Source organism: Lepisosteus platostomus, chromosome 8, assembly GCF_059453375.1.
Source record: "Lepisosteus platostomus isolate fLepPlt1 chromosome 8, fLepPlt1.hap1, whole genome shotgun sequence".
In the NCBI taxonomy this organism is placed as follows: Eukaryota; Metazoa; Chordata; class Actinopteri; order Semionotiformes; family Lepisosteidae; genus Lepisosteus; species Lepisosteus platostomus.
The window spans coordinates 19,313,962-19,338,801 of record NC_142618.1 but is presented as its reverse complement, the minus strand read 5'-3'; the positions used below and the strand labels follow the sequence as shown (position 1 = coordinate 19,338,801).

At 37.4% G+C, this 24,840-nt stretch overlaps 1 protein-coding gene across 9 annotated transcripts in view; it reads right to left on the bottom strand.

Moving 5' to 3' along the window:
- The window catches only part of myo3a (myosin IIIA), a 125,060-nt gene extending 100,637 nt beyond the window's left edge, over positions 1–24,423 (bottom strand). For 7 of the 9 annotated variants that reach the window (XM_088642765.1, XM_088642756.1, XM_088642757.1 and 4 more), the window contains exon 1: positions 1,740–1,855. In XM_088642765.1, coding sequence (XP_088498891.1) covers positions 1,740–1,798 — 59 coding nt within the window. In that variant the 5' untranslated portion in view covers positions 1,799–1,855. Of the gene's footprint in view, positions 1–1,739; positions 1,856–17,013; positions 17,123–24,316 lie in introns of those variants that run through there. The other 2 variants (XM_088642761.1, XM_088642760.1) reach the window with 2 other exon arrangements.
- Positions 24,424–24,840: the final 417 nt, after the last annotated feature.

Here is a 24,840-nt window from a genome sequence, read left to right as displayed (position 1 = left end):
TAATGCTGATGATTTGATTGACTCTATGATCATTTGTGCCTGTTTATACAGATGGATCATGTACTGAAGCAATCTGGGCAATGTTTCTTGCACAACGGTGTAAAAGCAGTGCCTCACCCAGACTCTGATGCCACCCCTATCCAGTTCAGTATCTTAACCACCCCTGTAGTGTGGCTGACAAATAAGGAATTCTTAGCAGAGAAAACTTTGGATCATTGGAAAAGTATTTCCAAATTATTTTAGTATATACTAAAAGCACATATGCGTGAATTTGCATACACAAGTATTAGCACCTTCTGTCTGAGCAGATTTAGCTCTCTTTCAATTTTTACCACTACCCATGATGATGACTGAAGTTCTACCAACGTCAATAAATACCACAGATCAATAAACTGCTTTTGCACACCATTATTAGTTTTCATTTTAAACAGAGGAAAGTCTAAAGGGTGAAAAAAACAATATAAAATCACAGCAACACCACCTACTTCATTGATACAATACTTCTATTTATCTATCCACTTTCTATTAGCCAATTTACCTACAGGTTGTCTATGGACTGTAGGAGTGAACCAGAGCACACAGAGGAAACCCACATGAACACACGGAGAACATACAAACTCCACACAGACATTACGCTGGGTCTGGAACTAAACCCAGGGCCCCAGCACTGCAAGGCATCAATGCTAACCACTGCTCCACCATGCCACCCTCTTGCAGTTTAAATCATTTATGGATTAAACTAAATTAGTTTATACTATTTTTCGTTTCTAATGTTTGTTTTTCTTTTCCAATGTGAGAATATATACTGCATACTGTATATACTCAATACATAATTGCTCTCTCATAACAAAAACCTGTAAAAAAAAACAGGAAACAGAAAATAAACAATAAAAAAATCCAGGAAGAAATTTTATCAGGATTTGCCATGAGCCTTTTGGAAGTTCTTGCCTGCTGAGAGCACAGTTCACATGATCAAGTTTACAAACAAATCCACTATGGACAAAGTATAAATGTTAGTGGTGTAGGAGTATTATTGATAGAAATCTACATTACAAGTCACACCTGTTGGTTTTGCTTCATCTTAAAGTCAAAGTAAAGTGCTTCACACAGATTTCTCCTGCTGTACCATGCATGTAAAAATGCAAATCTGCCAGGGGATAAAGATTTGTGTAGACCTTAAAGCTTACTCTGGACTGCCTGCTGTGAAATTCCTAACACCAGTATTGTTTTAAACTGCAAGAGGTTAAACAAAGCAACCAATATTTTAAATTAATTAATGTGTAGAACTTTAAAAAATGCTGCTTGTTTTTCATCATCATCCTGATTTAAAAAACTATCACAGACATCAGCAAATTAGACAGTATTTCTTCCATTCAACCCTACTGAGCACATTCAATTCTATCTATAAACTTTTTACAGTTAAAAAACACAATACTCTAGATGATTGAGTTAGGTTCACTGATTCAGAAGAGCCACAGACCACAAACCTTTAAAAATAAACAATAAAGTATATAGTTTGTAGTAGTGCAATTAGCAGGTTCATAGCACAATATAAAAAAACACAATTTTCTTCAAAAAAACCCAAAGTAGGGCATAAATACTATAGATAATACAACAGCTTATGGTAAACATTTTGCACACTACTTCGTGTTATTTGTGCTTCTTCCATCTTCAAAAAAATCAGGTAAACATGGAATTTACGACTGTGTATATACAGCATATCTAAAGTATTCACTTACATTGTCTTTCCAAATAGCACTTTTATAAGATGATCTGTGCCTCCCAGGTCCTTTAACATGTAGAACTGCTTTCATTCAGTGTGAAAGCTGGAGACGGAGACTTGCACAGATCTCCATAGCAGTCCCCCACGTAGCTTTAGAAGCAGGGCTAAGTACTTGAAGATAGTTCAAGATTAAAAGGAATTAACGAGGGTTGCGACATGAGCCTTTCCTCATTTAGCCACCATTCATGCAAACCAAAGCTGGTTAAGGCCACTAAAAATACGGTTTGCTTCTCAGCGGCTCATTCATGTAAATCATCATAGTACAAAACCCTGTGCTTTTAAAAAAAATATTTGATCCATCCATCCAGGATCATGGGAGGAGCAAGGAGCCTATCCCAGGCAGGCAACAGGTGCATCGCAGGATACACACTGGATGGGAAGCAAGTCCATCACAGGGCACACATAGACACCAGAGTCAATTGTTTACGCCACACAGATAGCACAGGAATTAAACCCAGGGCCTCAGTGCTGTGAGGCAGCAATGCTAATGCCCCCTGTTTACACTTTATATTCATTCTGCACTTTATTGCATATGGAAAACAAAAACCTCCAGTTAAAATCATGGTCATGCATTGGCAAGTTCGGTGTGTGCGTTTGCTAATGCAGTGCGTGCAAAATTATCCGGGCCACGTTCAGATGGACTAAGAACTCAAGTAGCAGATACTTTGATAAAATACTGTAGCATTTCGCTCCCTCCTGGAGTTCCGGACTGTGCCGTTGCCCCATGACCTGGAGCAGCAGATTCTCTCCCCTCCACTGTACCCTATTGAAGAAAAACCACCTTAGCGGAAAATTACACATCCCCTGTCTCTCCACCTTATCTCTCCCTGGTAAACAGCACACCTCTGTAACTAAAAGTGCAATTAAACCTCGAACTCTGTGAAGCTGCAGACCTGCCTCCTGCCTATTCTCTGTCGCTGTCCTCTCTTGTCGAACCGGGTTCGGGCTGATGTGCAACAATATTGTAATCCAGACCAGGACTCGTTACACACCAAGATTTTCGGGCCAGGGGAATTCTGTAGGCCATGATCTATAAAAGGATGATGCAAGGGTTGTGTCTTTCAAGAATTCCCAATGAGGTCCACGAACAGGTGGCGACGCGGCAGGAGAACTTTTATGGGTGTCCTGTTAGTGTTCAGTTTTTTGTCTTCTCTAATTCTACAATATATCAAGAGTAGAAACACCGTGACGTAGACGTAGAGTAGACCTTTTGCACGTCAAACAAATTGAGAATCCACTGAAAGGATTTTCCCACCCTATTTGAAGAAAGATTTAATTTAAAAAAAATGCTTCTGCCACAAGACCAGATATCCGCAGGCCTTAATGAAACACGTGCACCAGAGCTGCAAACAGCCTGCTGTACTAACTAACAGGCAGATTAATAATGAATTAACTGTCTATAGGCAAGAGCATATAGTGAAACAGGAGATGTAACATAATGACAAACACAGTCTGTTCCATAGACTACGCAGTCAAAACATGCCCTTATGTGAGCACTGTACCTTTTAAGCGTGTGAAAGCAAAGGTGCCTTATCTTACTTGTTGTTCTGCCTCAAGGCTTTCCTAAATGAGGGCTACAGTATCAAATGTGTTGAAGTGTCTTAGACGTTTATGTCTATGGACAGAAAATTGTAAATATTTAGCTAATGCCACCGGTACACATGGTGTGAAGGGTTTGGTGAGGCAGGTGAGAGAGGGTTTATAAGCATAGAGCACATTTGTCTTCAACATACCATCTGTTAACTTTTAGTAAGATGAATCAGACAACAAAAATATGGAAAAAATAGCTTCTTATAGTTGATTTTATTATGGCAGTGTCAAAAACAGATATTTCTATAATGTTTCCCACAAGCTGTTTTTTTAACTGCCTATTTCAGTTCTCTAAGGCTCTGCATCTGTTGCACAATCAAGACCTGATGTACAGTATCTTTCATCTCCCAGCTGCTTTTCATTCAAAGTTTGAAGTTAAATTCCTCGACAATTGCCAAACAATTACCAAGTGAGTTTCTTCTGCTAGCAACACTTTACAACTCGTAACACAAAAACATGAATCATATCAGCCAATTAGAACTGGCAAATCACAGCACTGCTTAAACATTTTTGATGTGCCAGACAGATCGACTCTGTATTCAGTGATGAAGTCTATTCACAACGTAAAAGGCACAAAAATATGTATGAACAAGGAAAATGAGGACAGCACACTCTTTAAGTGCAAGGATTTAAAAGTACCCTTTGTGGCGGAGTCACTGAATTATTTTACGATGATGTTCCAGAGCACTGGAGTACAGACCTCACTGTACAGCCATTCTCTGTGCAAATACCTTGAGAAAAAATTGAAAGTATAACACGACTTAATTAAAATTAGATTCCATCACATTATTCTGTAAGAGCATTATTAAGTATTTGAATAATTTAGAGAAATATTAACCTAATAAAACCAGGGACTGAATTTACCCAAAAAAATGTTTTTGGCGACAGTTTGCTGTTAACTGTCCGTATGGTGAACTGTGATACAGCTTGCAGTTCACAGATCCTGCTGCTCCATAATAACAACAAATCGTGACAAAGCCACAATAGTGATGATTTCTGAGGAATCAAATTCATTCATTATCAACAAGTAATGTTAGGCTTTTTCATGATAAATATTGATTTGCTGAAATCAAACATTTTCTTAAATGTACCATCTATAAAATGTCATATCCACTCCTCATTAGTCAGGTTCTTTTTCTTGTGAGCCTGTAGTTAGTGATTTGATTACTTACAGTAATTATTTTCTATGCATGCTTTATTTGAATGGATTGATTGGTAGCTAGAGGTTTTGGACTAAGAATGAGGCATTCACCCAGCCAGAATACTCATAGTCATATTCTTTAAAACTTGATTTAATTTTGGCAGTGTGCCGTACATACTGTATGTCCAACAGTAGTTTCTTTGAAAGGAATAAATGCCTAGGCACTAAATTTCATTTTTATAGTCTTTCTGAAGCACTTTTCACTGCTGTGAAATCTCCAACTTTTATCTATTCCCAAATAACATCTTGAATATCTATACAGTATATGCAATATATAATAGGCATGATGAAATTAAAATATGTATTTACTCTTACTTTCCTACGATACTTGACATCTTCTGTTCAAAAGAAACAAGAAAACAATACTTCCAAAATAAAATTTTAATGATTGACTTGGCACACTGTGAGCAGGCTTCATGAATTACCCAATACATTGTATCTTTGCGGAGACATCAGAAAATACTCCTCCGTTAATCTTGGTGTAAGGTCCTCTAAAACCTTAACTTAAAAAAGGATATATATATTTTCTGTACTGAGAATAAAATAACACCACAAAGGGTAAGCATACGCTCTTCAGAATCTACATTCCAACACATTTCAGATATTAGTCAGCTGTTTTGAGATATATTGTACTGCTATTTCGTTTTCTACATTTTAAACATAAATAAAACAATGACAAAAACTAGCTATGATCACGCCTTTCCTTGTTGTTCCTGTATTGTTAGTTATGTAAGTAATTACTGCAGAAGAAGCTACTGACCTGTATGTGAATCTGATGAACAGTGAGTAAAAGATCTGCCCTGGGCCAGAGTGACTATACAGGCAGAGGCCATGCATTCATTTATAACCACTCCCCAGGCCGCTACTTGCAACTAATAAATGTACAACGGGAATATTCAGCTATTTTATAAACAGAGGCAGCGACAAACTGGGGTAATTCAGTTTCTGTAAATAAAGCTGTTCTGGCAAGGTCAGGATACTAAAATATCAAACATGACATTGTGAGAGACTAGGTTTCTACTTTAATTGTATTAATGTTCAAAAATCTTAATTCTTAAATACTGTATATTCCCGTCCTATTAATGCTAATAAATCTGCCTGGACATTTATATTTCACTTATGACTTACTTAATTATCATATTTTATCTTATCTTTTAATAAATATAACATAATTTTTGCTATTATATTCACTTTGAAGAATTTTGTAACAGCAGAAATCTTCTCCCCTTGCTCTGTTATTTTTTTATTCACTTTATTTTTAAAATGCTATTTTGGCAGACTGTTCTACGTATGTTCAAGGGCATCCTTAAATGGTAATATGTCAAATAAGTTTTAAAATGGTAACAAATCACCATTGGTTGTTTTATTTATTTCCTAACCAACTAAAAGCAAGTCACGCAACTCATGAAATGCTGCAAAACAAAAAAATACTGTAATGTACTTACAGTTTTAAAAGAGAATCCACATTATTCTGTATCTTTCCTTCACATCTCAGGCTGAAGTCATGACAGACTAGGCTCACATTGGGACAAGCAAATAGTGTGGGCTGAACTTCTTAAATTATGTATTATTAAAGACTAAAAGTAACATAATATCACAGAAATTGTTAAAATATTTACACTGTCAATTAGTTTAATGGTCAAAGAGGTGCTGTGCAGGGTACTGGCTAACATCCAGACAAAACAGGTGGCACAAAACATGGGATTAAGAATACAAAAATTAAGATACTGTATACACACTGAGGCTACTCAAGCAGACAAAGGCCCTGTCCTATGTATAGCCAAGGAAAATGGAAAGATCACATGATGTAATGCCATAGGAAATGTAAGCATAGGGAAATCTGGTTTAAAACAGGGTCAAGGACAAAGATCCATTTTTTTCTGAAATGTTTTTGGCAAGCACAATTAGTTTTCCAGATTGTCTATCACATACAGCATTGCACACGACTCACTACAAAATGTTAACAGATGGTGTTTAAATGATCATACCCAAGCAGTCAACACTGTAACATGTACTGTACTGTACTATACCAGCACTTAACCCTCTTAGCGGGCTATCTTTAAAGAAACACCACCATCCTCTTCTGGCCCCTCGTATAAGCTTTTATGTCTAAAATAAATTCCTCTTTTTTCCTCACTTTCCTCTGTTAGTTTGAATCTAACGAGGAAGCTGTTTATAGAGTGTACAGTAAGTATTAAGATTTGACGTACTTATTGTATCTAAGTGTTATGTGGCCAAATGCTAACTTCAAAATAGTTTAATTTAGTTTGAGTAAATTTGTCCTAATACTTGAAATTGAGACATTGTACAGTATTTGGGGTTGAAAAAAGTTTTTTTGTTGTTTTAACATGGCTAAACATGTCCTGTATGTGCAGCACTAGCCAGAAACAAAAACTGAAATACCTTTGCCTCATTTTAATCTTTGCTTTGACATACTGTACAATTGTCATTAGTAAAGAGCCCAAATGACAATTCTCACTTTTACTGTATACTGTATATGAAAACAATTGTACAGTATATGACCTCTTTAATTCATCACTTACTGCTAAAATCCTGTTGATCCTGTTAATCCTGTTTCTGTTAGAGTCCTAAAGTAAAACATTTAACAATTTCTTTAATTTTCAATAACATCTTTATACAACCAAATTTTTCTTTAAAACAATAAATGGATTTGGTATTGAACAAATTAATTTCACATTTAAATGTTGATATGTCTGTTTTATATATTACAAAATAATTAACTCAGACACTTAAGATAGCTGTATAGCAGCTATTGGTATATCACATGGCAAGAACATTAAGATGTCTCATCATGCTGCCTCCCATTAGATGATGAAAGCAGAGACTTGAAAGTAGATAGAAAACCAAGGAAAAGTAGCAAAATGATTTCACAGCCTTAGAAGTAGCAATTATTTAACAGCTTTACCGTGAGTCTATGTGACATACGTTAGGTAACTGTATTTCTTCTGCACAGGGAAAATTTCTCTAAAGCAGCAGCTTGTTTTTGGTAAGAAGCAGCATAATCAAGATTAATCCAAAAACATACAGTAACCTTTTCATTCTCGATTCATATTTTGCAAATTAAGCATTATATCCGGCTGATGGATGGCGGCAATTTTGCCTGATTGGATTAGTTGAAGATCAGTGTTGTTAGGTGACCCAGTGATCATGATTTTAAAATATTAAACTGATCTGGCAGTTGTTGTGAAAATGAAAATAAAACACAAGATACAATATGGCCATTAACCTTACAAATCATCATCATTTCCCTGTGAAGAACACTTACATTAGTTTTCTACTGCTTTGTGAAGTTTGAATAGTTTATTGTACATAAAATGCAATTGTAAGCTGTAGTCAGGATTGTAATTACAGCTGACCTGTCACTGGAGACTGTTAAGGAGGATTTGGACACCTGAGACAGGTTTAATAATTATTATTTAATTAATAAGATAATTGGTAAGGGCTTAGTGAATCCATTCTCACATGGGTGGAATCATGTTTGCTTGGGATACACACTGTATAGGGAGAGGTTGGGGTCTGTTGGTGTTCGGGTGGCGACAATTGATTTCAAATGTGTAAAAAAAGGTTTTACAGCAGGAGTCTTTGTGGTCCATGGTTTAGTGAATTGAGGTTTTTGATTTATCCAAGTACCATATACAGTACAATGGGATTTAATATTCCTTTCTTTACTCAGTCACCTCAGTAGCGTTGAACTCCACCTTCCTACCTAGGGACCCTTAAGTAGAAAATATCTCACAGCTTTACTGTGGGTCTATGTTGACCAGCTGGAAGCAAGGGTTTGACTGTCCGAGCCTTCGGCATGACCCCACTACCCCAATGGAACATAGCAATTGAAAGTTATGTATGAAAAGTATTGGGCAACGCCAGGATTCAATTCATCCAGTACTTACTATTCACAAGAAGATGGGTTTTCCACAATTCATGCAATTAAAATGAAAGAGTATTTACATATGTTGAACAACAATTAATTTGTCTTAATATTAGGCTGGGAGTGCTGTTTTGTAGGAGGCAGATAATGCTTTCTTAGTAACTTCACTGTATATCAGTGTCTTTAAGTTCTCTTACTACCTGAAAATTAATAAAATGTCTTAAATATAATGTGTACTGTATGTGATGCCTGTTTAATCAAAGCCTGATCTTAGGGTCACCACATCTCAAAGTGGAAAGTTAATTATTGAGTAGACATTTCCATGCATGTCTGACCTGCTCCATTTTCTGTTAGCAGAATACAGTAGTTCCTCCTCAGTAGTTATTTTTATTTTTCAAAGTTTTTTGTGTAGTGTTGTTTAATGTATTTATTTCATTTCATGTTAACTGACCTGTAGAGGAAAATTTCACTTCAATGTGGCTTGTACTCAGCCTCATGCAAAAAATAAAAACCAGTTAATTAAACGGTATTAACACATTCTGTAGGTAATCATATCTCTAATTACCAGCTGAAACTTTTCTGTTAGAGATTTAAATCTCCCAGAAATGTGTACAAAGGCACTTCTTTAAAAAACCTCAGGAGTTTCTAGAGTATTTCAGAAATACTTTAGAAATGTACCCGAACGTTCACAAAAGTTTCTACTGACTTTATTATAGCTTATGTCAAACCCTGTCAAGCACTCTCATTCAGTACCCATTTTAAACCCGTGGTAAGATCCAATTTAAGTTTTTCTAATAATCCCATACTTGAAAGAAAGAAAGAAAAGGTTAAGCATACAAACAGATTATCCTCCTATGTTAAATAGGCAATCAATCCAAGATTAAAAAGAACATTAGTAAACCTGTACTCACAGCTTGGTTTTGCAATGTGCTCCCCACACCTACAGTATATACTGTACATCTTTTAGTGACAGGAAGTGTCACTAACCTCAAGCATTTCATTTGCAGGTGTTCTCTCTGGTACTTTTAAGTTTCATTAATGGGGTAAACATGCGCTTTTTATTGGTTAAAGAGGAGCAAACCAGAAAAAAAACAACTGAAAGAGTCTGGCTGGCTTCTGTCTGTATCCTGAAATGACCCATGCTGCCGATCTCTTATAAATATTGCAAGCTGCAATGGGATTGCCTTTCTCACATTCTATTTCTAAAAGAGGGAGTATCACTAATTAAAGAATGTGGATGGCGGCCGGGCTGAAAGAAGCGTCTTTTAAATGCTAGCGGTAAGTGCACAATAGCTTCTGGAACGGAACACTGTTCTTGTCACAAGTCTAATCCATAATGACTCGATGAAGAGCCAAGAGGCTATAAAGTGTCACTGAACCATGACGATGTGTTTTGATCATCTGAGTTTCCTCCATTATTAATTAATTAGAGGAGGTTTATTTAGGAAGGCAGCTGCATTACCTTACCACACAAAACGAGTTGCATTTGGATGTTATGCAAAGTAATTATACTTGCAATATTAGTATAGAGTATTCTTATTAAAAGGTTGTTTCTTCTGCCCTACTACAGTAGCCCTCATAATGTGAATAAACATCTACTGTAGCTGCAACTGATGAAAATTATACTAAACCTCCACGTGAATGGCGGGAATCTTCTGGGGGAAAGAACTTTTACCACATATATGACATCAATGATTTTTAAAATGTGTTTTTTACTCAACTACTGTACATTTAAACGCAATGTGCTGAAATGGTGTGTTTTACCCAATACCAATAAACATCCGCACAGAATAAAACATCAGCGTGTTATCACAGGTGGACAAATTAACAAGAAGGAATATCCATCCATTTTCAATAACCCCTTAGTCAAAAAGCCCTGTTTTTTGTGAACTGGAACCTAGCCCAGCATATAAGGGGCTCAAGACAAGACCCTGGAAGGGACACTAGAACATTATAGGCACACAAATGCTCTCCCGTATGGGGGAGAACTCTAGATATGCCTCACCAGAACAAAATGTCTTTTGATTGAACAAGGAAACAGGAGCATTTAATGAAAATACAAGAGACCATGGCCTGAATAGGCAAACTCCACACAGATGTTTTTCTTCTGAAGGCACCCCAGGCCCGAATAGAACCCAAGACCTTAGGACCTTGAGTCTATAGTCATAACAAGCCACAAGAAAGGACATATTTAAATAAGTTAAACAATGAGATCAAATAAAGCAGTTGACAGAAATCTCTATAACCCTCCACATTGTGTATTACCTAACAGCAAGTACTCCCTGGGTTTAACAGAGCTCTCATCTTGCTCTTGGTGCCGTTACCACCCAGGCGGTTCACAATGTCTGACTGAGACCCCTGTGACACATCCGATGTACAAGACGTGTGTACGTCTTTCATTTTAAGGGCTAATGTAACACAAAACAAATGACCTATAAAATATTCTTATTGAATATTCCATTTCTTATCGCAAACAGCCAAACCATGAATTTCTTCTCTCATGGTTCTTTCAAGACAGCTGAGCTGGTTAGCAGCTCTTCAAGCTTATGTTACTTAACAACTATATAATTTCCTGCTCCACTGATTTATAAATGGCGAAAGTCACTCTTAGTAGAGAGCACACCAACAAAATACCATTCAGGTCCTAATGATTAAATGGTTAGTCCGGTAGCAGTCCAGCAAACATTTTCATTCTAAGCATAGCAGCAAAGAATGAGCTGCAGATAAAACAGATAAAACTCCAAAAGCTCAAGGTGACAGCCATTTAAGCCATTTAAGCCAGCTGGCTGGAAGGTTAGATTCTTCTCTTTTTATCATGTTTGCGATAACACTAAAACACTTCTGGAGAAACTGATATTCTGCTTTCAGACACCTTCAATGAGTGCTAGAGCCAGCTTTTTATCCCAGAGGGCTGAATGTACTCCAGAAGCCCATGGAGCAACAGTTACCATATGTTTTACAGCCTTCATGTTCAGAATGACAAGTATAAAATGTTTTAATTGTCCAATTACAGTACAACTGTGCTTTAGTAGAAACGGATTACTGAATATTTTGTTTTTTAAGGATGATTAAAAAATAAAATTTAAACTAATGCTGGCAAACAAACAAAAAAAATTGCATGGCTTTAGATGGATATTTTTCTATTTAAATCCATGGATATTAAAATTTTACTTCTCTCTCATAGCAAATAAAAACATACATCTTGATGCTGTGGGTTTACTGGTCCTTATTTTCTGTGCAAATATGATTAGGGCTCTTCAGAATTTATCTTCTAGCTGTAATAAGTTGTTATTATGCAATCTTCATTCTGTATGTTTCACAGTGAAAGATTTTGTGATGCAACTTGTCTGTGTCGCCTAGTGTAGAAAACTGAAAAACGTAAACAGCCAAAAAGAAACATTAGAATTAATTGGGAATTTTATACAGTAGGTGGCTTGGTAAAAAAAAAAAACACAGTTCCCTGTCTTACCTGTGTGTTCGTATATTAAATGCCTTTTTTCCTGTTAGAAAATGAAAAAAAATCCATTGTGGTTTTATTTACAATTCAGAGTACAAACAATAGAAATTGACAAAGATTAATAGTTTTCTGCTGAGTTTTAATTTAAAAAATCCATTAGCTCAAAATCTGTTACTATGCAGGTAGCGAACAAAAACCAAAGTATAGTATAGATTGATCGTACAGTATAGATTGACCAAATTCATACCATGTTTCCACCAAAATGGATGGAAAATGAATTGCTAAACTAAGACAAACTGTGTATGTTATTAATTATGAGATACCACTGGGGAAATATTCCCAGTGCTAGTTGCCCCCAGCAACGCTAGACAAGGCTCTCCTCTCATCTTTGTACCCGAGACACTTCCAGACAGAGCGAGCAGCTGCTAAGTCAGACCATGGACCAATCCTTCCCAGCTCCGTCTTCTCAGCGGGAAGTTTGAACTCATCAAGCATGCAAAGCCAATCGATCTTTGAGTATAAAACTTGTTTATTCACATTAGAATTCTCGAGAGTTGAACTATTATACCAACAACTTTTGATGTTTAGTTCATGGTTGCAAATGCGTATTTACTTGTATCTGAGAATATGAATTTGATGTAATTATGAGATTGATAAAACCTGCAAGTTAGACCATAACACATTATAGTCTAAGTATTTTAACTCTGAAGTTATTAGCTCTTGTCCTTGTAATTTCTGAGTGAAAGGTCAGCTTTTGTTTCACAGAAGATTGCTTTACAGATACTGTATATTCTATTGCATTTGTTGTCGTTATGCATGATTTGATTTTATATCAATAAATTGTACATTTTATGTTTAGAATTAATCTGAGATTGTAATTTATTATGTTTGATTGATTTCTAAAGGTTGTCAAGTACTCTTGTAACCCACACATCACTACACACCTAATCAAAAGTCATCAAACACAGACAGTGGGGCAGAAAACAATTAACAAAGACTGCCAAAAACCCTGGTGGCGCAGACATTATGTAATTACCACACCTTAGGTATTGGCATATGGAGGTCTGTGGGGTTACTGAGCAAGTTTGGACCACACCTTGAGCAGAGAGGAGACAGAAAAGGAAGCAAAGAAGAAGGAAGCATGACACCTGGATATCTGCATACTGATTGTTCTCAAACAACCCGAGCTTGAGAACTGGACACACCTGACACTGAGTGAGACAGTGGCAAACCCCCTCTGCATGTGATTGGCTAACTGAAAGGGGAAAAAGACCTGAACCGGAAATGATGGGGTACACCCTCTTCCGTTCACAAGCCCCTCAAGTCAAGATGGACAAAACAAGGGAAGCCAATTTCTGCAAGACCTGAGGAAATGGGAATAATTGGTCTAGGAACTGCAGACCAAAGGAGACCTCAGCCACAGAATGAAAGTACTGTGCTGGGACTTATTTCTTCCTTGAAGACAAGGAATAAAGGCACAAGCCTGAAGAGCTAGTGCTGAGGCAACAGACAGAGTGGACAGGGAACAGCGCGTGTAGGAGATTTTCCAATACAGCCCGGCATTGCAGTGAGTCTGGAGATTGGACTGCACAGAATTCTTTTTGTTGTTGTTGTTCTTTCTTCCTCATCAAAACAAAGACTACAGTGAACAAATGGTTTCTTTTAATGAACAGATGGACTTGTCCAGTATGGGGAAAAAGAACTTTCAAGTCCCGTAACCTTTCCTACTTACTGTGAATGGGCTGTTGAACCTCTGATAATTGAGTGTGTCCCTTGGAGACACTTTGTGTATTGTGGGTTCTATGTGTTCAGTTATAACAGTTAAGAGAGATGTACGTACTAGAGAATAAAAAGGGCATTTACTGTACTGTGTGCAATACTAATGTATGGAGCTGGTCTGTGGGATCAGTCTGATTCTGGTAGATATAAAGAACCTGTTATGGGTGTTAAGGGGTCCACACTTAAAGTTGCTAGGTGGCATCGTTGGCTACAAAGCTAACTTTTCAAAAGCATTTCCAGCTTTGCCCCTGCAAGTTTTCATGTACTGTATTCATACATATACAGTATGTAGAGGTTTCAAGTTAACATTTTTTTAAATGAAGCCCAGTGTAAAATCTGGAGGAAACATACTGTTTGCCTGTTGAACATCCCTTCTACTGTATGTATCACATAACTAAATTATTTTTATAGCTGTATAGCACCTAAATATCCAGCTTGTTAGCAAAGGTAAATCCTGAGCTCACTATAGTGTTTATTCATTTTTTTACGATTCCTCTGGAGGTGTCTCATAATTTGCAATCAATATCAATTTCTTCTTACAGCTCTATTTGTTTTTTTCCATACTCTTTGTGAACTACCGACTAAATACTGAATCAATCACACAGATAAACAGGGCAAATTACATAAATTTAGAGTAGGCATTTGGCAGTTGCAAAACAGACACAGACTAATAAACACGAGATAAACTACTTTAAAATCATTCCTTTCTCTTTTCATCCTTCAAAAGCATTTATTATTCTTTAATATACCACATTAGTATTCTTTAATATACCATATTAGTATTGTTTAAAACAATGAAGGTGTTCACCTGTACCGAGCTGATATGAAAGAAGGATAAAAAGGAAGCAAACCTTAAGTCAACTACAGTAGCTCTCCCAAGGACTGGCAGACAGCTCAAAATGCAGGCTCAAATGTGGAGCCAGTACAAAACTCAGTTGTGTTTGAGCACTGTCCACATCAAATGTTTGTCCTAATGACTTGGTTAAAAAAGGGAAGCAATTGAGAAGGCCCAAATGATATTCGAATGGAGAAAATGCCTCAGTAATATTTCAGCATATTACAAACCATCATTCTACCTACATAATTTAAAATACCTAAATTCCATGTATACTACACTGTAAAAGAAAACTCAGCCATAGAAGAACATGGAGGTTTCCAAGCAACATAATACATTGCTGAGAAAATGTTGTACACCTCCAGGGCTGATCTGTATTTTTGTCAAATCTGATTGTGTTATACGTTTAAAGACAAAATATTTGGATTAATTAATAACCATTAATGACCCTTATGAGAATTGGTACAGTATGTGAACCCCTAGTTTCAGCACCTGTTGGCACCTCCATGAGCAGCAGTAGCTTCAGCTAGATGTTTCCAGTTACTCTTTACCAGTCTCTCACAGAAGAATTTAGGAATTTTTGCCCATTCTTCAATACACAACTGGTTAAAGTTGGTGCCATTTAAAGGTTTCCTTGTATGAACAGCTCGTTTCACTTCTCGTCATAACATTTCAATGGGGTTACAGTAGGTCTGGACTTGGCCAATTCAAAATGTAACATTTCTCCTTCGTCAGGCATTCTGTTTTAGATGGGCTTGTACTTTGTGGGTCATTCTCCTGCTGCATGACTCACATTCAGCTCTGCGTCAGCTGATGAATGGCTGACCTAACATTCTCTTCCAGAGATTAAATACAATATACAATACTGAGTTCATGGATCAGTAAATTCAATGTTGAAAAGCTCTCTGGTTTTTGAGGAAGCAAAGCTGTCCAAACCATGATGCTCCCATCATCATGCAGTATTTCCTATACAAAATGTTTCACATTGTAGCCACTCGACTTTTTTTCTCTGTCCAGAGAACATTTTCCCAGTAGTTTTCCTACTCCTTCCAGTAGTTTTCCAGGTGCTTTATCATGAACCATGTGTGATGTGGCAAGTTTCTTTTCAGATAGCATCGGTTTCTTCTTGGTTGACCTCCCACAACAGAACATTTCCTGTTTAGTCTTTATCTGTTGGTTGAATCATGAGCACAGACATTGCCTACAGCAAGAGAGGCATGCAGATCCATTCATGTTACTCTGAGGTTCTTTATAGCATCCTTGATAAGGTTCTGGGTTTCTTTTGGAGAGATCTTGGCAGAGCGACCACCATAGTTTTGAATATTTATGATTTGTCTATCTAACAGTCAGTATGTGGAGCCCCGAATGTCTAGAAATGGTTTTATAATCTCCTCCAATCTGGTGAACATCACCAACTAACATGTTTTCACTAACCTGTATGTTGAAGACCAAATTCACAAAGTTGCTGACTTTAACAGGACATGACTGCCCAAACTCAGTCCTTTTTTACTTATTACTCAATTATTTAACCACCCAATTCAAATTGCTCCCCTTAATTTTCAGTAAACTAGGGTTTACTAAAAATCACTTACACTGATTCTTAAATTCTCAGACCACTGCATCTCACAAAAACATGGAACTGGTAGATACTGTATAAACCCTTTTCATAATTTAAGAATAGACAGGTAAAAAAATTAAACAGGGTTAAGAAATTGTAATTTCCCTTAATGAAATTTGAGGTTCACAAACTGTTTCTCAACGTTGTATGTAATAATGTGGAGCTATCCGAAAGAGTGCCTCTGCAGCCCCTCTGTGACAGGTGCCTGCAAAGACGACATGTTTTTAAGCGTGTATTGATTTTTGTGGTAGTCCCCCTTGCCCAAGCACTAAATCATACACCTGCCAGATCTACCCCGAGGTGAAAGAATGGTTTGAGTGAATGAAACAATTACTTCCATGTCATTACGCAGTACAAGATGAGCAGAATGAAAAAAAAAACAGAACTGTAAAAATGATAACTCAGAACAGGGATACATCACATATTATTGCAGGCAGAGGATTTAGATACAGCAACATTTTATCCGTCAAATAAATAAACACTGGAAACAGATCAATGAGAAAAATCAGTTACCAGTATGTCTATCTTCCTAATGAGTAAATACGAAGAAAGATGTACTGATAAAAAAAACATAAACTGTATATCCTAAAGGAAGCAGTTATATAATATCTAAAAATTATACCATGCTATTAATGTATAACTGAAATTGATGAATATGTAATTCACAATGTTCTGTAAATTCAAAACCCTATTATGCAGCTGTTTGAAAGGTTTATCTTTGTGTATATTATCATTATTATCATTATTATTATTATTTTTATTATTTTTATTATTACCCTGAAGGTACTGTACACATTCCTTATGTAATTACAATACACATTTTTATTTTAAAAATGTAGGTAGTAACGGCATGTTTCTTACCAGAACTCTGGTTCTCTTCAGCCTTATATAAAAAATTTCATGCAGCACACAGCAGTGCTCAGTGGTATGATTCACAGCTAGATTGCTGGCTTTTTAAACCAGGTGATTGTCCAATTAGTTTTCAAGTACATATGGTGGGTGAAGTCTGCAATCATATTGTGCAATTTCAAAAACCCACACGATGGACCGTGTTCTTTGTTTCTATTTTCATGATGGCTGTTCACATTGGCAGTACAGTATGTTAAAGAGGATGCATTGGCATTAATAGAATTGACAAAGGCAAGTTTGATGTGGAAAGTCAGATACTATCGGAAGACTAAGAGATAAGCTTATTTTTTGCAAGAAATAACACAAAAGTGTGATTGTACCCTTGTTGTTTAGGTAGCTTTATGATGCCTTTCAGCACAGGTCTGGCTCCTGCTCTGATCATCCATCCAGGAGGCACGCCCTTTGTGTAACCTGTCCTCCATTCCTCGAAGTGAAACCCTCCACATTAACCATATAAATACCTGAGGGGAGCTCCACATTGCACTCAGAGGAGCAGCACGGTTTACACACTTCCTAAGCACAGGACTACACAAATTGCATTACAGGGATCATACAATGGCAGAGACATGGTGCCTCTGATGACCCATCACGTTGCCAGATAGATTCATTCCGGCTCTGTGGCCTTCGTTGTGATTTAGGAGCCATGCTTTGCTGACATAATGACATGACAGACCCCTGTGTACATTTCCCTAAGATGTGTTCTGTTGTGTATTCTAGCTAGTGGTGATGTTGTTGCTTAAAACTGCTTTGAATTATCTACAGATTTCTTCTGCACTGCTGTCTCAGGGAAAGGCATCAAGGGGCAAGCACCTGACACCTGACAATGGAGATTCTCTTAAAATCACCATCTCTTTTTAATTTAAAAAGCCCAACACTGTAATTATTCACTAGTTAATAACTACCCCCCCCATCATTATTATGGTAACATTTTTCTGAACATAGTAATTTCAGTTTGCTTGATCCTAGAAATTTCCCTGTAAGACAAAACATTTTTTTGCAATACAAATGATGTTTTATATCGATTAATGCCTAAATTTAAAGTTTTCTGGACACTCCACTAAGAGCACTTTACAGATACTGGAGATCCCCTCTACCACCACCAGTGTGCAGCCCCACCTGGATGATGCTCTGGTCTGCTCACACACTCCAGCTCTCAGTGGGGAGGAGAGCAGAGTGATGAAGCCAGTTCAGAGATGGGGATTATTAGGAGGCCAGGGGGAAATATCCTTGGGATTTTTAATGACCACAGGGAGTCAGGACCTCAGTTTTATGTCTCAATTGAAAGACGGCGCCTTCTTACTGTATAGTGTCTCCGTCACTATACTGGGGCATGAGGACCCAGGGTGAGTGCCACCAACTCACTCCAGTAAGACCTATTCCAGCGGCAGCTTTACTTTTTCCTAGGAGGTCTCCCATCCAGGTACTGACCAGGCTCACACTTGCTTACAGTAGCTAAAGTGGGTTGCCAGTTGTGAATTGCAGGGTGATATAACAGCTGGCTATTATATATTAAATATGGCAAATATCCACAAAAGTGAAGTGTAGCCACCAGCCACCATTAAGAAATTGCTGCCACAGATCAGAGGGAGTTAATTTTATATATAAAGAATGTGATCTATACAATTTTCTACAAGTCACTTTCTCCAGAATCCACTTGTCACGAAGCGTTCTTTCAGGACCCTATGCAGACAGCACAATCCGGGGAGGAGTGAGGAAAACACGAGGAAAAAGGCATGCAAAGAGGCTGGATGGAAAACAGGGGGCGTGTCCAAGGTGTGCTGGTGTTCAGGGGGGTGTGTCCGAGGCAAACAATCCAAAGGAGTCCGAGGCAAATCCGAATATAATGCAGTGTCCAAGACCGGGTGATCCATCCTGACAAAGACGAACAGAGTTAAAAGCCGGAGCGGGATCCGGCGGAGGGTCTGGGGAATAAAAAAGGGGAGGTCACAGGACCAGACGCTCCTTAGTCCCGGACTCAGAAGGTCAGGACGCCATTGAAGCCGATGCCGCCGAGTCGCTCCTGGACTCGCGGGTAGGCAGGCTTCAGGGCGTCCATCTTCCAGAGCTGAGCCCAGATTGGCAGGAGCACCTGGCTTTTAAAGGACGGGAGGCAGGAACCAGAGGCAGGTGCAGGGGATCAGTACAAAACTAGGAATGGCTGGAGCGTCCTTTAGAGGAAGGGTTTATGAGTGTGACACCACTAAAGTGAACTAGTCATGAACAAAGAATTCAGAGTACCCAACATTTGGCAAATTAATTTTTTGAAAAGATAAGGGCACTCCAGTGCCTGATAATACAGGTTTAAGAGAGAAAACGCGCATTAGTTCAAGAGTAATACTCAGCTTTAAACAAAATGTTTAAAAATAACTTTACAAAATATGCTAATATATAATACTTTAGCTCTGTGGTAATACAGTAAACATTTCCTTTTATTTACTGAACTTACTTGAACAAGATATGTTTCTTAAATTTGATTTCATTATATTGGAGAGGCAGGTGTTGACTTGATGCTTGTAGTTGGGTTTTCTTGGATGTATAAGATAAAAACTAAAAAGCTTGACTCCTGAAAGGCAGTTGTGATATGCACCGTAAACCTTTATACAGTAATTACCTGCATACCTTTGGTTTCATACTGTATACTACAGCATATAGTATACTACTCCAAAGAAAATTACAAGGAAATTGTACTGTAAATCACAAATAAGTCTTGTCTCATTCAGGTGTGATCATATACTGTATAATCTATACTATTGGCTCTAGAATTTTCTGTACAATATTTAAGGGCTTTGATTGTTTATTGTTTACTCTGAGTGTTGAAATGGACATTGTTTCTAAAGTGTCAACTATAAAAAAACAGTTTTGGATTTTAGAAGGGGCATGAGGCCTGAGATTTTTCATATTGCAATGCTTTGTTAACTCGGCAGATGTTTCTCTTTTGTTTTTGACTACCTCAGCCCACACACACACAACAGAACAGTACTTGATGGGATGCTTAGTGGCCCTTAAAAATGAAATTAAATATGAGTCATTATGGCCAGGAAAGCTTCCATTCTATTATTACATAACAGTTCAGCTTTATAATCTGAACTATTCACTATATTGTAGTTGTTATTGGCATTGCTGTGTGATGTATGAAATAAAAACAAAAAGCATAATATCTTTGTTAATTTCCGTGTCTTTTTCACTTGTTCCAGGGCTTCAGGTTTTTGGTCTCTTCTCATTTTTATACATTCTTTTAAAAGGTCAGTCCATTCTTAACTGTAATTAGAAACTGTTTCAATTCAGTTCAGTGAAACACCGAAGTGGGATTCATCCTCTGACTTCTGCTGCTTAAGACAAGAAACTCTTTCTAAAATATCCCCATCCTTACTTTCAGTTTACAAGGATAAGGTAGAAACTACATGAAGCACACGTTTTAACAAGGAGCTGACCCAAGAGCAATGAAAACAAAATCTAGCATCATCATACAGTACAGCCCTTTATTACAGTTGCTATGCATGACTACATTCTCATTGAAAAGGAAAAGTCAATTATAAAAATGGTTTGTTCTAATTTTAAGGCAACTACTACAGTTTGTATGTGCATAAAAACTAAAGTATAGCTGATTGTACATGATAATTAAGTTGTTACACAGAGAGACTCCATACATTATTTCAGAGATAAACTTTCATTTGTTGTTCAGATGCACAAATGTCTTAAATGAGTATCAATTGAATACTAACAGAAGAATAGAAAAGTCAGGGAAAATGGGGAAAACCAAAAGCATACTTAAATGCAAGTAAATATAAAAAGAATATTTATATATTTAGAAATATATTCCACTTTTACTGTATGTATAGAAGCACAATGTAATTTGCAGTGTTTGCAAGAAGAAATAATGGGGATGAAAATGAGGCAATAATGAAAGTGTTGTATATGAATTTTAAATAAACTAATTTAATATCAAAGTAAATGAATAAACCTGCAATTATCCTGCATTGCAGACCAGTTCCTATACACTTTATTGCAAGAAATTAAAGCTTAATATACAGTACACTACAATTAACCGAATAGCAACCATTCATTTTCCAACCACGTCTTCTAAATTTGGGTCATGGGGGAGCTGAAGCCGATTGAATAATAATAATAATAATAATAATAATAATAATAATAATAATAATAATCATACATTTTTAGAATAATAATTTAAATGGAAGAAGTGAACCTTAATACTCTATTACACACATTCACATATAATATGTCAAACATATTGAATTTGTATCTTAACACGGAATACTTGAACCATTGTGCTTTTACTGAAACAGCGCATAACACCTCTAATGTGCAGAGCCATCTAAAACAAGCCAGCCAGGCTGATGAGGCCCACAGCCTGGCTTCACTCCCCGCTGGAAGAGACCCTCAGATCAATCGGCCACTGAAAACCAACTGACCCCGAAGGCCTCAGTGGCCCCCTCTCATTTTGAAAGTTTTAAGTTTTTAATATCTGTTTGAAAGATAGATTTCTTTTATATCGTCTCGTTTTATCTCAGTTCTCACAGGATTACACTTTATTTTAAAAACGTCCAAAACCAAAAAAAAAATGGGATCCACATTCCTAATGCTGTGAATCTAAAGCTCACCTGGAAAATACACAAACACAGGGCAAGAGGTCCATAACCTGAAATGCAGAGTCACTGTTTTCTTCATTTTAATTTATTTTACATTTCAGTATGTACCTTATTTCTAAAGCTTTTGACTAGCATTCTGCATGAGAGTTATTCTTACACATGTCTTTAGAACGTGAATACCCATTCTGAGAGAACCGGAGGGGGGTAGGTTTATCAAGTACAGTACATAAATCCATCCGTCCATTTTCTACCTGCTTTTTTCAATAATTCTAGCTACAGGGAAGTTGGAGCCTATCGCGGCAAGCAACGGGCCAATTTTCCCAAAAGCCAATTAACGTTTTAGTATCCCAGGTATTCAGGGGCCATTTGTGCCTGGCAATAACTGCCAAGAAATAGATCCTGAGATACTGTGTAATAACTTTGTAACTATAGACGTTGGAAGTTCGAGCAGGGAGCTGCGTCAGCATGCGTAGCCTGCAAAGGAACGGGTACAGGTTTATTCCATGTGGAAAGAAAAAAAAGAAGACTGTGAAGAAGGCTCCAAAGGCGAAACGTTGCGTCTCTTCTTATAGCGTGGAATAGACATTAGAAGTCTGATTCAGGGCTTAAATTGAAGTTAATTCACCAGGATGTCTTTGGACTATATGTGGAAACCAAAGCATCTGGAGGAAACCCACATGAACATGGGAAGAGCATTCAACCTCCACGCAGACAGGACTCCAGGTTCAGAGTTGAACCCAGGGCCCCAACACAGCAGGACAGTAATGCAAACCACAGCACCACTGTGCCACTCCCCTCTCTAACCCAATGACCTTATATTGTAGTCAGGGTACTCCAATACAAGGTCATTGGTCTAGTTATGTGAGTGGCATGGTGATGATTCAGATGTTAAAACCAAGTTCTTGGCTTCTTTGAAGTCATTATACAGGAGGTCCCATGTACAGTATGTAAGAACACCGATAAGCCCCGTGTCCACTGTTCCCTCTTAACTGCCGCGCAGCAAACTCAGAGAGAAATGTTTTGCGCTGAAATTTGTTTTTTACCGTGACTGTGACTGTTGGCATTTTCCCGTTAATGTTCACCTTCATGTGTATCTACGGTTGTGGCTCTAGTATTACGTACTGTCTTTGACATAGGCTAGCGCACTATATCATGCTTTCGTCATTTCCTGTTTGTAATGTGTAGCGTGATTGTGAGGCGTTGCGTAGAGAGACAATTGTATAATAATATTTGGACCGCCTACTTGCTTACTTGCATCTAGCGCAGACTGCGAACGCGGATTCAGTCTGATGAACATAATAAAAACAAAGTCTCGAAACCGGCCGGAAGAGTTACACTTAGACATGCTCATGAGAATTAAATCGTACCAAAACAATGGACAGATTATGAATCTTGACAAGGTGTACACGCGATGGTTGTCATTGAAAGAAAGACGCCAGAAATGATAACCGAACAATATGGTTGTCGTGTACAGAACGAGTTAGATTTAAACTTCAGTTGGTAGGATAGGAGTGAAGACTTCTATAATTTTCAGCGACATACTGACTTGCTATTTTTATAGTGATTAGTGAACTGTTGATCTCGACTGTCGAAGTTAAAGATATGCAGTGCACGATTTGCATTATAGTTGCAATGTTGTGAATAAAAAAGTCCATGGTAAAACTTTGCATTAGCGTGCACAATACTACGTACGTACTGTAAGTAAGCGGTGTAGTGTCCGAATTCCACCGTAAGAAGGGCGAGCTAATGGCTGACTATACCCGTGTAGACTCCACAATAAACATCGCCAGGTTTAAAAGTTAAACGTGTTTTATTCACATTCATTTTGTTTTCGTCAACAAATAAAAGGAGAAGTTTTCCACAATACCAGAACTGTTCCTCAAAGCTCAAATAAACTAAACACGCACCAACACGAGCACATGAGCTCTAATTTCCTCTGTTTTTTGAAAACTAAAAACGCCTAGAATTTACATTAATGAACATCGGCGATTGGCCGTCTTAAAGGCATACGCACAATTTACGTAAACAAAACATCGTGGTTTTCACATAGTAAAACATCAACATATTCACAGGAATGTTTTTAAAGGAATATAACCAAATTAAAACAACACATGGCTCCTACATCACCGACCCCTAATTGTTCTTAACCTACAACTTAAATAAAAGGAGCCATGATAACTTAATTTCAAGGACTGGTTTATGTCCTTAGGAACGTTAGGAAGTTCTAGGTTTAATTTAGACAGTCTCTAAGAGTTGGTAAAAATGTTTGCATTAGCGTGCACAATACTAAGTACGCACGTAAGCAGTTTATTGCAATTCAAATCAATCAACCTTTGAACAAACATCAAACGAAATATAAGAAAATAAACATTTGCACGTTGTAAGTGGAATCTTCATAAACGGTTTCTTATATTTCGGGAGGTGCGGTTCACGCATAATTAATGACATGACTGAACAGCAAACAATCACAAATTCAGATAATGTGGCAAAACAAATAAGCCTTAATGGGAGTCGTTAAATAACACACCTTTGCAGTAAATTATAGGTCAACTCAAAAGGTAGTACTTGAAAACGTCTCTTAAAACTACGCATTGTACAGTACTATAGGTACTTCCTTAAGTTTTGCTGGCAAACTACAGCAAACTCACCAAATCAGCAACAGCAGTACATGTCGTTATAGCACTTGGGCCTTGCCTGGGGTCTTTTCGTTTGAGCCCCGAGATCTCACATGGGCCGTACGAAGCCCTGTGTATCCCGCACTACAGCGTTTTTACACCGATCAGGTTATTTAATCATCTGCTCAGCAGGGGGAAAAAAACGAGAGGGAACATACTGTAGCCCTTGTCCTGTGTAAAATGTTTATTGTAAATTGTAAAAATGAATATAACACTAAACAGAGGGGATTAAGAAAATCGAAACGAATTCATTTATGGTCAGTAATTAAAATAAATAATCATAAACCCCAAACTGTAAATTATATACCTGAGCAGTTGCTATATTAGAGGCACCTAAGCTCTTGTTTGCTGCAACAGCTTTGGAGAAAGAGTAACAAATCAGAGTAAAACTGTGAAGAACAAATTTTAGTATTAAAAACATTTACTAACAATGATAATAACACAAATTAAAGAACACACAGTATACAACATACATGTGACCCTATTTACAAACAAGG